A 16,131-nucleotide genomic window follows, 5' to 3' on the forward strand; every position below is an offset into this window, starting at 1 on the left:
AAAACTGATTTATTATAGTTCAACTGTTTTTCTTTCATCTACCATTTTCCTCGCTATAGTGAGGTGAAAAAAATAACTATTACCTATGGAATAAATGATTAATTGACTTTGATTTTTAACTACAAAATATCCAATAACAAACGTGTCCGTTAAGGAGACTACATGAACAACAGTTACGTTTAACAATTTCAGGTTTTACGTGACACTAAACTAATTTCGTTACGACTAAAATCAATTTCATGCCGCGTTTATCTGTAAACCGAAACAATTGTCTTTTTAATTAAGTCTTTCGGCTGCATCGTTCAAGAAATCGGAAAGTTTGGTGGCTAATTGTTGATTTTTATTGTAATAATAAGAATATATAGTGATGAGAGATCTGATTTTCATAATTTGTAAGTATTGCCATGGATCAATGCCAATAAACTCAAGATTGCTAATCGTGTTACTAGAAGGCGTAGTCGGGTATATAATTTACTAATTACTGGTACATCATCAGCATTTGTGAACCTATTTTGATGATTCTTTTTTTGTTGGAAAGGGGGTACCTCAGTATTGGTTCCATTTAAACTAGTTTATGAATCCGGTTATGTTAAGAAGAACAGTAATTTCTTTATGAAAAATAGTGACAAGACAAAACATTAATACGAGGAATAGAAACAAACTAGCTTTTCTTGATAGTCGTCTTCACAAAGTGACAAATTCATTTAATGTATACACTTCTATAACAAGATTCCGGGGCTTAAAACTATGTATAGTGAAACAAAAACTTTATACTAAAGGTTATTATTATACAACTTCTGCGTACTTGAGTGACAAAATACTCTGTCTCGATCTCTGATATTTCAAATTAAAAAAAAAAAATTGTAATGTTGTTATTTACAAAGAGCAACCCATAGAGTTTCTTGCTCATTCTTCTCAGGGGAATCTGCCTTACGAATGAGCGGTAGAGTTTAACCATTGTGACAATTTCAAGTGTAATAATGCTTACCTATGAAATAGAGATTGCTTTGATTTTGAATTTGGCTTCACGCTCTTTTTCCCTCAGCCGGTTCCCATAAAACTTGGCAAATAGATGTAATTCCAATAAAATATCTTAAGCAAACTTTAGAGGTTGGTTTCTTTAAATAATTTTAATAAATTAATAAAAAATAAAAAAGTGAATTCTGTCTACGCCATATCTAGATGCGGGATGGATTAGTTATAATTCTTACATCCATGTTTTTGTTTGTCGCGTGTCGCCAGCCGCATCGTGCAGCTACCTTCGGAACTAATTGTAAATAAATTTATCTCAAATCGTATGATTATAATTTTTATCTACCAACATTATTTTTAACCGACTTCAAAAAAGGAGGAGGTTCTCAATTCGACTGTATGTTCTTTTTTTTTTGTATGTTACACGATAACTCCGGTATTTGTGAACCGATTTTCATGATTCTTTTTTTGTTGGAAAGGGGGTACTTCCACAGTGGTCCCATTTCATTTTGAAGGAAATCATCCACCTCTAAGGGTGGCTGTTCACGCATGAAGATTCATTTTTATAAATAGCGCCTAACTTTAATTTAGGTGCAATTACTTTTAGCAATTATTTAGTTGATTTTGCTATTTCTCCAATTCAAGGCGTATTTCCCACGATATACTTTGAATAGTGTCGTAGTGAGAACCTATTTTTATTATCTCCAGTATCAAGTCCTGTATAGTGGCGAACTAGGGGATATTTCAATGAAACTTAGCAAATAGACGTAATTCCACGTACTTTTGAGGTCGGTTTTTTAGTACTCTGTACTGAGATTATTGTTGATATACAGTGACTGGTGATGATTATATAGATTTAGTACGCTTTACTATTTTTACTTGAAATTTTGAAGTAAGATCTTAAATAGAGAACCATAACCATAAATTAAAAAGTTCAGAGATAAATAAGAAAGGGAATGAAAAAAATGTAATTAGAATTAGAAGAAAAATTGGCAATGTTCTTCAAATAAAACTCCCATTTATGATCCTGCTGAATTGATGATGAATGATTTTTGTTTCTAGTTGCCGTACAAATCTACCACGCCGAAACATCAAAGGAATCTGAAAACATTGGTGTTCTCCTTCCAATCCCTGCGACCAAAGATTCCAAATCTGACGCAAACTTCCAAGTGAAACCAATAAACAACAAGAACATTTTAAAACTATACGAAGCGTTAGCAAAACATGTTCAGAAACCAAACCTTCCGCAACCGGCAACCAAGGCCCCACCAAACGACTACGTGAAAAATCCAACAGTGGCAACTGGGAGACCCGTCCTTCAATTGATAGAACATTCAGGTTGCATAACGTCATCGCTCTATTGCGGTCGGTTCGCCCACGACGATCTCTATCGATCTTAAATAACCGCGCGTCTTCATCTCCCGCCAAGTTTGCGGGCTGTTCCGCAACCGCGGCGGCTACGTGACCGCACAAACCTGCGGTGTCGCTACTAGAAATAAAACTGCTGTCCCGCAGCCGCGGTGGGCGCGGGTGGAGACCGCTCCGTGAGTTCTTAGTATTGCGTCGCGGTGTGTAATCCGCCGCACTAGACAAAAATTTTTAAGAGCGGCATATCTCTGTTCATCAGAGGGTTCGACTATGAAACTAATTATTTTCTTTGATAGTTTTCATGGTAGATCCGACAGTTATCTACCTGTCCATGATGATTAATACTCTGGCCACCTTTACCCTTCAAAACCGGAACACAGTAATGCTGACATTACTGCTTGGTGGCAGAAATAGGTAAGGTGGCAGTACTTCCTTGGACGAACTCTTTCACAAGGATCTCTACTGCTACTTGAAGATCTAGAGATGTGGATAAAAATGCATCGTTGTGGATCCTGGTGATCATTGAATTATAATTGTTGGCAATACAAATATTGTAATATAAAAATATGGCAACTCTGTCTCTCTATACCAACGCTGAATTTAGGATGCAATATGTGTGCCCAAGGGTGGGTTCAAGTCCCACCCACGACCGTAGCATTGCTCTTATCAACTGAGCTACCGGTGAAGTTATCGAGTTGGCGACATTCTCGTATGTGTTAAAGATTTGTATTGAATCGATTCGGCATTCTGCGCCGCTAGTGACATCTAGTGAGAGATATTAGAACCATCTTCATAACTTGACCGGTAGGTCAGTTGGCAAGAGCAAACTTACCGCGGCTGGCACCACACAAGGTATCTCAATATTTAGTTTTCTTTTTATTATTTGTGTGAATAGTTCGTGTTTTAATTTTATCTAATTTTTGTATATACATTTTTATTTTGGGTTTGTTTGTGTTTTTGTTTCGTAATTATATATTTGTTTTACGTTGAATGTTTTGATCGTGTTTTGTTTTAGTTCTGTTTTGTTCCGTTTTCTCTTTTTTTTGTCTTTTGTCTTTTGTGGTGTCATTGTGGTAAACAAATAAATGTATTTTCTTTCTTCTTTCTTTTTCTTTCAAACACTGCGGTGAAGTATGGTCGTGGGACTTGATTCCATTGCACCCTTGGGCACGTCTCTATGGGTCGAAAAAGTTTTTCTATGCTTTCGATCTTTGTATTAAATAATTAAATCATAATAAAAACTAGTGGAGTTATTTCATACAACGTTGTATGATATTTCAAATGATTATATTTCAATTAATTAATTAAAAATCCCATTAATTATAGTTCAGAAAAGCCGAGGCATGGTTCGGGAACAGAACGAAAGGCACATCATCCCGAAATATTCTACTCAGCGCCCACAGATTGTCAAATCACAACCTCTTCCAGGTAAGTAAAGCCTTAGGCCTTATTCAGAGTGGCGGCGGGTGCGTGTTAATGTACGAGACGCTCGGCGTCTGCCTCGAGCCTGACGCGCGCGTAGATCTATTGGTTTGGTTCGTCCATACCTTTCACAATGCTTGGTCTAGCATCTAGCGTCTGTTTGCGATTTTGACATGTGGATCCCCGCTCGTAGTCGCTTTGGCACTATGAAAGGGAAGACGCGAAGACCCGCGCGCCCGTGCCTGCACTCTGAATGAACCCATTTGTTAACTTAGAATAATAACGCATAGAAACCTAGACCGCACACGCTAAGTGAGGCAAATTGAAGCGCGCCAAAAGGGCCTACACGAGCGGGCGGGCCTTCAGTGCTCAAGGTCAACTTGCACCGCGAACAGCTCCAGAATTTTAGCTGAAAATGACGAAATGTGCGGTAAATGAGTGTAAAAATACGTCAGACAAACATAAAATAGATACCAACATCACATTCCACAAGGAAGTAACGCGTTTCAACTTGTATGTTTATATAAATATTCACTAAAACCGAAAATTAACCTACTACTAAAACTAGCCTACATGAATTTGATTTTTGCCTCACTTGTGACAGTTCGTTTGATATGAAACTATCATTCTATGCGTTATTATTCTAAGTTTGTTAACTTATTTTTACTTCTTAACGTATTGATGACATCTCTTTCGTTATTTGATAGCGTTCAACTGATTCAAAGGACAATGGCAAACTCCCACAGAAATTTTTGTTCACATAATTTGTATGCGTCTGTTAATGTAGTAATATATAGTTAAAATTCCTGAACAAATTTTGTTTTGGGTTTACTATTCTGAGAAGTCTTGAATTAACGATATTCCAGTTTGTAGTTTTGGAGGTTATGTGTAACGTAATTGAATAAAATACATTCAGTGTGTTATTAGGTATATCAAAATAAACAACAGAAGCCTTAAACGGAGTTAATTAAACTGATTGGTGCCGTGGGTTTGTAACGTGACAAAAGTTCAGAGGAAATTGTTTTGTATACTACCGGTATGGTCAAAAGGCATGAAGTTAACCCATAACAAAAAACTGAGTTAATTACTAATATACCACAAACTATTGCACTGGTAACTCGGACACAAGTTATTTTTTTGTGAAACGAGCTATCTATCCCTGATTTTGGGCACATTTTGTCAGTTTTACCATTTACTCTCGTGGTATTTTGGAGAATAGATAATCGACATTATTTTTTATAAGTTATTCAAAGTTGCAATTAAGACATTTGAAGACGCTAATAAATTCTTTTAACTATGATTTTGCCATTGTTCTTTATGTTCCATTCAATAAAATCATAACAACTTACATCAACCTGAAGTTGTTGTTTATTATGTTAGTAATACTTTAAAAAATACCCCGTATAAATTGGTAAACATCAATCTATATTAGATCAATTCTAACAACAAGTCATGTGGATGATGGTAAGCTACACGCCTGTCCATAACAGTTGTAATGCCACAAAGATCTGAAAGATACTGCCATTCCGCCCGTCACCTTGAGACACAAGTTAACAAGTCCCATGTGCCTGTAATTTCACCAGCACCCGTACCCTTCTAAACCGGAACGCAGTAAAGCTCACAATGCTGCATGGCGGCAGAAATAGGTAAGATGGCAGTTCTTTCCTGGACGAACTGTTTCACATGGAGTTCTGCCCTATAAAATACATAGTGATTTTTTAACTGACTTCAAAAAAGGAGGAGGTTCTCAATACGTCTGTATGTTTTTTTTTGTATGTATGTTACGCGATAACTCCGGTATTTGTGAACCGATTTTCATGATTCTTTTTTGTTGGAAAGGGGGTACTTCCATAGTGGTTCCATTTCATTTTGAAGAAAATCATCCACCTCGAAGGATGGCTGTTCACGCATGAAGATTCATTTTTATATATAGCGCCTAACTTTAATTTAGGAGCAATTACTTTAATGGTTTATTTTGCTATTGCTCCAATTCAAGGCGTTTTTCTCTCAATATACTTTGAGTAGTGAGAACCGATTTTTATTATCTCCAGTGTCAAGTCCTGTATAGTGGCGAACTAGGGGATATTTCAATAAAACTTAGCAAATAGACGTAATTCCACTTACTTTTGAGGTCGGTTTTTTTAGTACTCTGTACTGAGATTATATAAACATGCATATTTATACTGTTTACTGTAATATAGGTGGCGCTGTACGTGTACCGATTACTGTCATTCACAGTAAAAAATTACGCGCAAAATCCAGATTACATTCTAAAGCAGATCAGGTAAATATAATAATAATAACGCACACTCTTATAACCCTGGATCGCAGGTATCATGGACACACACATATACAACCACAAGTTACATCCAAACTCACGACTGAATCGAACCCGAGACCTCTGCGTCCAGCGTGTTAACCATTCGGTCACGAAGACAGTTTACATATAACCCCTTTTTAAATTACTATTATGTCATGTAACGGGGTGTACTACGTGAGTGCGAATGCCAATTTCGCGAATGACGATAGTGCGAAGACATCTATGAGAAAAACAAAAAAAAGTCTTTGAAAAACCAAATAGATACGACGCAAGCACATAGAAAAATTGGTGAGGTCCGCTGGTTCGTTCCTTGGCTTAATTGGTATAGCGTCTGTCACGGTACGCTGGAAGACGTCGGTTCGAATCGGGCCGGATCGAAGGAATTTTTTCTGAGTGTTCGATCTTTGTATTGATAATTATAACTTGAATGCATTGACTTACAATTATATGGACGTCGGGTCCGCGCTAAAAAGTGTCCGAACTTATAGGGCGTTAAAATCGTATACAGAGCGTCATTCACGCTTTAGTCTTCGTTTGTTCGACTGACAGCGAAGCAAGCAAAATTAGACAGTACTCCGATGACATTACAATTTCAATTCAACGTTTTAGCTTTTTCATATTCCTTTACATGTCACTACGTTTAAATAGGTTGACTTGGGACATTTTTTTCGTGGTTTTTGTATTAGACCCGTCGTCCATTTGTTTGTAAGTCAATGCTTGAATTAGTGTTTTTTAAAGTCGAAAATCCTTTTTGCGTGGTCAAACTACGTCAACATTGTATATTTTAGGTCTCGACTTACCTTATAGTACGGGCACGCTATGATGGCCGTTTTGACGTTTATCCGCTCATCAAGTTTCGTATTAATTCATAACAACGTTGAAAGAGCTATTGTTAAAAAAAAATCTAAAAGTGAAATCTCATGCGATCGTCACTTATAGGATCGCTGGCCAGCACAACTTCTACCTCCGGCAAACTCGAGTCAAAGTTCAATGCAAAACAAAGCAGTTTCGAATTGACGATATATTAAGTAAACATTTTTATTTCCGTTTTATTAAAGCGTTTTAATCAGCTACCCCTTGCAATATTAGTTATAAATCCAAAAACTTATAGATGTTACTCGCGTTTAATTATATTTTTTTCGATAATTAATTGTGATTTGACCTCACTATTGTAATCTGCTAAAACGGCCATCATAGCGTGCCGGTACTGTAGCTTCATTCATATTCTGGCTTTTATTACATTTCTTAAGTGCTCTGTATGTGCGACCTTATTTGACGATGGGCGACAGATACTAAAAATAATCGAATTATTCGATTATAAACATAATCGAATTATTCGATTATAAACATAATCGAAGTAATTCGATTGGTGATATCAATGGGTTACTAATTAGTTACTACACACACTTTTGATTGTTGATCAAATGTTGATTGTGAATCGAAATAGTTACTAATCTATTTTTGATTTGAATTACTAATTTTTGATTGTTACTAGGTTACCAACCTCGTTGCCATAAAGTAATTTATAAGAATAACTGCTTCTAATTATTTACAATAAATTACCAAAGGAAATTAAATTGTTACAAGGACATACTTTTAAATTAAAATTGACAAAATGGCTTTTGACACATTGCTTCTATAGTAATAAAGAATACTTAGAATTTACAAATTCATTACATTAATTAGAAACTACAGAGACTAAAGAAACATTGAATCCCATTAATATTTGCACATCTGCTTGCAGGTTGAATACAATGTACCTAACTTTACTTAAGACCTTTGTAATTACTGTATTCTGGCAAATAAACGTATTCTATTCTATTCTAGTAAAAGGATATATAGGAAATGAAACTATTTTTCCGGATTTAAATCGCGTATATTTGTTTTTTCAAACAAACCGACGTTTCGGGCCCTTTACAGGTCCCATGGTCACGGTTGACTGAGGTGGTACAGTCTTCAACCAGTTATGTCTAATATTAATGCAAACCACCCTATTTTTTCCACTATACAATACTATATACTATATAAAAGCAAATATACGCGATTTAAATCCGGAAAAATAGTTTCATTTCCTATGTGTAACAATCGCGAAAACCTAAGAACTCGATAAGGATATATTTTTTCCATTTTTGCACTTCGTAGTTTAGTACAAAGGACCTTTTTTAGATACTGAAAATTTAATTAGAATTTATTAAATTAGCAACTATCGTGAAAGTTTTTTAGTAACAATCGCCCATTGCCAATTCCAACCGTTCCTGCCACTCATAAGAAGAAATAATGAACGATAAATCATATCAGGTGGTGCCAATCAAGATGGACAGCGGCGAGTTTTTGTTCATGCCTCCCAAAAGAAATCCTGACATTGAGGAAGCAAAAAAGGTAAGAGATCAATACTGCCCTCATTGTCATAAACAACACTTACATTTCGGTAATTTTCAAGATATGGGCACTGTTGGCGACCAGCTGTTGGGTTTTTAAAAATTTCTTTTATGAAGTATTGTTTTACTTTTAACCTGTCTTTCTTTTCCAAATATTGGCAGTTGCTTTTTCTTACGCTGTCTGGTTCGGTTTATTTTTAACCGATTTCAAGCAAAAGAGGAGGTTTTCTGTTCGACTGTATTTTTTTTTATATGTATGTTACGATACCGATTTTGATGATTCTTTTTAGGCGTCTAGTCCTATTTAAATTTGAAGAAAATATTTTACCTCTAGGGGTGGCGAACTAGGGGATGAATCCGGGTTCGCGCACTTTCCGGTAACCGCTTTCAATAAAAGTTAGCAAATAGATGTAATTCCACTTTGTGGTCTTTTCTTTATAAATAAATTACGATTATCATATTGTATACTTAGAATAATAACGCATAGAAACCTAGTCCGCACACGCTAAGTGAGGCAAATTGAAGCGCGCCAAAAGGGCTTACACGAGCGGGCGGGCCTTCAGTGCTCAAGGTCAACTTGCACCGCGAACAGCTCCAGAATTTTAGCTAAAAATGACGAAATGTGCGGTAAATGAGTGTAAAAATACGTCAGACAAACATAAAATAGATACCAACACCACATTCCACAAGGAAGTAACGCGTTTCAACTTGTATTTTTATATAAATATTCACTAAAACCGAAAATTAACCTACTACTAAAACTAGCCCACATGAATTTGGTTTTTGCCTCACTTGTGACAGTTTGTTTGATATGAAACTATCATTCTATGCGTTATTATTCTAAGATTGTATATAATATTTTCTATCAATTTCATTAAACGTGTTTAATTTGCCAGATTGTTACCATTATATTCACTCCATTCGCCAATAAGCACCTTAATCTATTATCTTCTTTGAGAAAAATCAATAACTCTGATTTTGTTTCGCAATTTTCTGTTAAGATGACATTTGTTACGACTGTCTTAATTTTGAACTAAAGTAACCTCCTTGAACCTTGAACCTGAACTTTGTCTATATGTAAGGAAGTATGTCGTGCTACAAGTTAAATACACACACACACTAAGTGTTGGTTAGAATAACCTATTGATGTTATTTTTCTCCTATTTTTTGTTCTATTTTTTTTTATGTTAAAATTAGTTTATCTTCACCTATTATATGTATAATAATATTGAACTATAAAATAATATAGAATAATGGTTTTCAAAATATTATAATTGTTTTTGGGTTGCTTTTAAGCCCGCCTAAGATCTTGAGGGCAAGGAGGTGGCTGAAAAACAGCGCTGTCTGCGACAACCAATTTCCAGGCCGCACAACCTGAGGAGGAAGCTAAGGAGGTGTCCTTTTGCCCTCTGACATGTTTTGCGAACCGTTTATTGGTTGTTTATACTTAACATGTTATTTATGTCAAAAAGTGTCATTGTGGCCAGACTCGAGGGTTTTATTTGGGGCATTATAGCTAAGTTAGCCACCATGTAATCATATTATTTATACAAGCAAGTGTGGAAACGTGCTGCGTCTTGATTCTTACTTTTAATCACCTCTAAAAGCCTCGAAAAGCTTTAGATAGGGATGACAAAAATATTGTAAGCACCCAGAAAGGCTTAACATCCATTGTTTAAAAAAGCTGGCTGTTTGCAAAATCGGTTGCAATATTCATAGCTCAATTTGGTAGGTATTACATTTATACTTATGTGGAAATATTTAATAAAAACCCTCTCCTGTGAAATTTGTTTTTCTCGCTTACACTTCGTCTGCGGCACAGAACAATAAATATTTCATGAGTGTTTTGTTAATTTTAAACGTAACTGATCGAAATAAAGTTTATTATACAATGTGCGCATTAAAGAAGACATCTGTTGTCGAGAAGATAGTACTTTCTGTTCGTTCAGATGTTAATCGTTCGTCGTAGTCCAGCAACTGACCGCAAGATGGCAGCACGTTAAACAAAATTTCAATATAACATTAAAACGGTCTAACTTGCAATAAAGGTATTGAACTGTCAACGTTATAGCGACTGGGTAAAATTTAAATTATATTATTAATCCAGAATTTGTTACATCTTCTTAAATTAGAAACTATGAACAATCATTATCAAGATTTCGTGGTGTTTATAATTTTGTTTGACAGCGATTCCGATCGATTCGTAATCGAGGGTTGAGACACTTCCCTTGTTTTTTTCTTCCGTGGTGGTGTGTTTATGATCGTCGGCATGTACTGTACATGACTGAACTTAATAAAGAAGGACAAGAGGAACCCTAGCGTCCTTAGGTGACGACAAACTCGAGCACGGTAGTAGGATGTGCGCAGCCGTTTCCTCCCCCTCCATGCACGCTCTGCATAGAGGGCTGACTGTGATACGTAAATTGAAAAGGTGTTTATTGTATGGACCATGACCCGTTAGGGCGGCAGTTACAGTGCGAAGCTCTTGCTTTTTGAGTTTGATTAGTATTCGAGATAGACTGGCGTTGAACGTTGGGAGTGTTTCCCTCACCTGTCTACAAACCGTAAGGGTACTTTGTGTATAGTTGTTCTGGACCATTGATAGCCACAATGGGCTTTTCTGGCTAGTTCATCTGCTGCGTCATTGCCACGTGAGCCGCTATGTCTTTTAATCCACTGTAGAGTGGTTGTGTATACATTCCTCCATGAGTGTTTGATGGCATTCACATGTTGTCTTATTACCCCAAGTGTAGGATGTATTTTAAACATCATCGGTAGAAACAATCTGGAACAGCTAAACGAATCAATTCTAATCTTTGTATCTTTGTGCTACATGACGTTTTGCTTTTTAGACAAACTTCGTATCCACCAAAATAATCCAGAGTCAGACGGAAATGCCGACAAGCCAGCAGTTGTTCTTAGCATCCTTTAAGAGAGAAGAGCTTCAGAGGCAGCTGGATTATATTAAAGCAGTTAAGGAGGATCTTTTGGCTGAGAAGCTCATGGAACGATTCAGGTATGTACATACAAAACATCTATTATGTCAGTTGTGTTTACAAAGAAACAACAATAAGAAAAGGGCTAAGGATACTGCTTTGGGGTACACCAATTGATTAAATAAAATCTAGATAGCTATTGTCGTTATTTTATTTTATGTTATTTTGATAAATATATGCGACTGATTATTAACAAAGTGTCCTATACTTTGTTTAATGGGTATACTTTGCTACGTACAATGTATACAATAGTTTTGTGAAGTAACAAAGTCGAATGCCTTAGCGAAGTCTAGTTTATTTTCTTATATGCGACTAGGCAATTATGCATGATGATTTTTGGTACAATTGTTTATTGCAGAACTGACGACAGCCCATCGAAAAGAGCCAACGAAGACAAGGATGATGACAATGACGACGAAGATGATAGTGAACTCACGTACGACATAGACGGAAGAACGAACCATAAGGTGGGTTTTAATCAATCGCATGACCCTATCATGGTGTCATGGTGTAATAGTATGTTTCCACAATTCCACGTTACTGCGCCCATTTTGCTTGTGGTCAGTGCAGGGTCCTATACTCGTTTCACCCGAGCTTCTCCAGTAATGTTAACTTTTGTAACCATAGCATAATTCAATTTATGTCAATTGTGTTATTGCAGAGATGGGCAGTCCCATATCGTTGGTTACGCGGGAAGGGTACTATGACCTGTGCGAGCGAGCACGCACAGAGACTATCTAAGTGAGGTCCTAACCCCGAATCAGAGCACGTTTGTACGTGCTTCATCCGGTTCTCTGTAAGCCTAGAACGTGGTCGTACCTGCAGCTAACCACATCACTCAAGTCCGGGTCCGTTAGAGACACCCGTGAAATAATAAATGGCTGAGGGTTTCGCTCGGACGCCCGCCGTACCCTGGTCTTACTGTCGAGTCCGTAGTCTTCGTGGTCCGGAAAACCCCATCTCTCGGGTACTGACCCGAGATAGGGATATCTACTGAGATAGGGACAGTGCAGAGATGGGCAGTGCGTTAAAACTAGAGATGCCACGAATATTCGGCTACTATACTATTTTGTAATATTGGGTATCCGGCCGAATACTACGCCTATTCGACCGAATACCGAATGTCAAATAATTAAAAAAGGTACATATTATTCAAACTGTATCATGTATTCTTATATGTTCAATTTCACCAGTTTAAAAATACTTAGTTCGTACGTTATCCGAAGAATTCTCGCGCAGTCTCGGAAATTCCCATAGTTACCCTTAACTATTGACAATTAACAGACATCAAAATAAGGAGGAGGTTTTCAATTCGGCTCTATTTTGTTTTGTATGTCGCGACTACGCGGTTATTATTATTATTATTCCCGCATTTGTGAAGAGGGTCATACAGGACCTTACTGGTCATAATTAAATTTGAAGAAAATATTCGACCTTTAAGGACCGGATTCATCCCTTAGTTTGCCACCCTTGCAGGTGGTATATTTTCTTCAAATTTAAATGGGACCAATACTGAGCTACCCTCTTTCCAACAAAAAAGAATCATCAAAATCGGTTTACAAATACCGGACTTATCGCGTAACATACATACAAAAAAATACAGTCGAATTGAAAATCTCCTTCTTTTTTTGACATTGAAAAGGTTCGGTAAAATAAAACTTACTTTAGCTGTTAGAAAGTTCAAAGTTGAGCTTAATGATAGTAATGCCGTGTTATGAAATTTCGAATTTACTTAAAATATCCTCCTAAAAGGCCAGGAAAAAGAATTACATTTCACTGTAGTAATTGGGTGAATTGAACCTTTGGGTTGAATAAAGACAAACCACCAAAATAATTTTAACACTCGCGTATATTTATAATAATACCTATATTATGGGTTTATACTATAATACCTATATATAAAACGTGCTGTAAATATTATAATACTATAATTATACAAATGTGATTAAGTTATAATGAATATCAGGATTTTTCACCACCATGACATTCAATTGTTTTTTGTGAAATTAACGCACACACTCGACATAGCCCCGCACTAGGAAAACCCTGTGTCGCGGGTGCCATGGACACACACATAGACAACTACAAATTACACCCAAACTCACGAGACAAATGTAGGCCATACAACTATTTCTCCCGGCCCGGGAATCGAACCTGGGACCTCTGCGTGGCAGTCCGGCATGGTAACCGTTCGGCCACAGAGGCAGTTCAAAATTACACCACTAGTTTGTTTAAATTCTTAATACAAAAATCGACCATTTAGAAAAAATTCATTTCGATCCCCCCCCCGTCTTCAAACCGTGGCAGACGCTATGCCAACTAAGCCACGGAACGGTATTTATGGTTTTTAATGACTTTTTTACTGTAGCGCCATCTGTGAGAAATTCATCTAAGCAAATTGTTCCTTCTTTAATAATAGTTGTGTTTGTAGCAATGGTCAAATGAACAATTTTCTTTTCACCTCACTAGCTCGGAAAGGCTTTCTTTCTCATTAGGAATTTGCGCGCAAAAGCGTTTTTGAAATTCGAATGGACTGTGGTGCACCTAACTTTTTCATTCGATGAAAAAAAAAACACAATGACACGTTCAACTACGCGATTTTTCTATATTTTATTCATATTATTGTTGACATTAAATTAATAACGAAAACTAATTGTTTATTAAAACTGATTTGTTAGTATAGTTCAAATGTTTTTCTTTCATCTACCATTTTCCTCACTATAGTGGAGGTGAAGTTTTGTGTTTCGCTCGGCAGCAAAGTTGTTTTGGGTCTCTTGGCTTGAAACCCTGGCTACGCTTATGATTCTACTTTTGGTTCAATCTTAGTATCTATCTATCTATCATATTTCGATACAAGCCCTCGCGTCAAACAACGACTTCGCAGCCTTGCATAACAAATAACTATTTCTATTTAGTAAATATTTACTCTAACCAATGGATTATTTGATTCCAGATTTTTTGACGTGAAACAACCGGCGAGCCGTAGAATGACTCACAATTAGAATCCTGGATCCCAATTCCACCAATTTTCTTTAAACCACTGGTCACTGTAATTCCATTATATGAGACTCCACTGCGATCATATTGCAATTTTGATAATATTTGTTATTCTGCTAAAATCTAGTTGCAAAGGCAGTTGAGTCTCAATAAGGTGTCTCTTCAATAATTAATTATCAATGTTGCCTCACTACAATATTCAATCATAAACATTTAGTCTACACATTCAATATACTTATATAATATTAGAACCATCGACTCGCCGTTGAAGAGTAAAATATGAAAAAATTGCAATGGCAGCTCAATAGGAGCTATAGCTAGCCACTACTCTAATTTTTTGCAGAATCCACACATTGGCACTCTATGAACACACATCTGAGATGATTTAAAATTAGCAGGATTGGGGCTACTGTTGGGTAATTTTCCGAAATTTTTATTTTTATAATATCAAGTGACGGGACGAACAAGTCTTGCGCGTGATGGTAAGGTACACGCCTGTCCATAACAGTTGCAGTGCCACTCAGAGCTTTAAATCGCAAATATCGCAGTTGCACTGCCACTGCGACTGTCGCCCTGAGACATAAGTTGTCAAGTCACATGCGCCTGTAATATCACCCTTACCCTTCAAAACGGGAACACAGTAATGGTGACATTACTGCTTGGCGGCAGAAATGGGTAAGGTTGCAGTACTTCCCTGGACGAACTCTCTTCTCTCTACTGCTACTTAAATGTTGTACGTTTAGAAATATCTTTTGAAGTTTTACTTAGCGTGAATTATAAAATAAACTTGTATATATAACAGATAAAGAAAAACGAGATTCAAAATGATTCCACAACATCAAAAACTCCAACAATCACACCACCACCACTTGTTGGCCCCATCAATTACCTTTAGTAACTTCAACTTTTGACAGATGTCAACGTCAAATGTGGAAAAATATTGGGAAAATGCATATTTTTCCATGACACACAATACGTGGGACTCAATTCAGATGGCAAGCATCAAGCGCGCGTTTTAAGGCACTGTACACACGCATCAGTATGGAAACCCCTACAGATAAACAAAGTGCAGTAGTAAACGCGCGTCTAACGCCTGTCATCTGAACGGGCCTTTATAGTGCTAAAAGGTATCTCCCAATCTGATACTATAATTATGTATACATCAGTATAAACGATTCTACTTTTTCAAATTAGTTTTAGATAAAGATAATGGAGCAGCAAGACAGATATAATGTTGTTTTGTTCAATTTATTGTCATGAATAAAAACAACAAGTTAATTATTGTTTTTAATTTATTGAACATTTAAAAGAGTTGATTAATAGAAATAGAAACCATTTATTGCAAAAATTAATGTAGAAACAACACAAAGAAAAACAGCGTAGCTAACTAAAACTAAATTTAAACAATAAATTTTACTATACTGATATGTATGCAGCTGTGGCGTAAATGCAAAAGGATCACATTCAGCTAAAGCCACAGCCGAGGGCTGTGACGCTGGTTTTCTATGAACCCTAGCTAGATTACTATCATATTTATTTTTGTTTATTATAGGTTGAATTTCAAAATCACGCCATATTGCGGAATTTACAGAACTAAGGTCCTGTATTGACTTTTATTTTTAACTGACTTCAAATTAGGAGTATGTTCTCATTTCTACTGTATTTTTTGCGTGTGTAT

General features: G+C 36.4%; 1 protein-coding gene across 1 annotated transcript; it reads left to right on the forward strand.

Moving 5' to 3' along the window:
* Positions 1-352: 352 nt before the first annotated feature.
* On the forward strand, positions 353-14,941 carry LOC113226726. The gene is made up of 8 exons (XM_026459450.1): positions 353-392; positions 2,035-2,310; positions 3,667-3,768; positions 5,964-6,046; positions 8,381-8,461; positions 11,313-11,476; positions 11,815-11,923; positions 14,410-14,941. Exons 1-8 carry the CDS (start codon positions 368-370, stop codon positions 14,416-14,418), a joined length of 849 nt encoding a protein of 282 aa, XP_026315235.1. The 5' UTR covers positions 353-367; the 3' UTR covers positions 14,419-14,941.
* Positions 14,942-16,131: the final 1,190 nt, after the last annotated feature.

The sequence above is a fragment of the Hyposmocoma kahamanoa genome, unplaced genomic scaffold (genome assembly GCF_003589595.1).
Source record: "Hyposmocoma kahamanoa isolate Upper Pololo Valley unplaced genomic scaffold, ASM358959v1 198, whole genome shotgun sequence".
Taxonomy (NCBI): domain Eukaryota; kingdom Metazoa; phylum Arthropoda; class Insecta; order Lepidoptera; family Cosmopterigidae; genus Hyposmocoma; species Hyposmocoma kahamanoa.

Bases quoted from the DNA above. Each gene is read 5' to 3' on its own strand.
- LOC113226726 (XM_026459450.1), top strand. From the start codon at position 368: ATGAGAGATCTGATTTTCATAATTT. The intron at 2,311-3,666 runs GTTGCATAACGT...CATTAATTATAG, and splicing joins TCAATTGATAGAACATTCAG to TTCAGAAAAGCCGAGGCATG. The intron at 11,477-11,814 runs GTATGTACATAC...TGTTTATTGCAG, and splicing joins AAGCTCATGGAACGATTCAG to AACTGACGACAGCCCATCGA.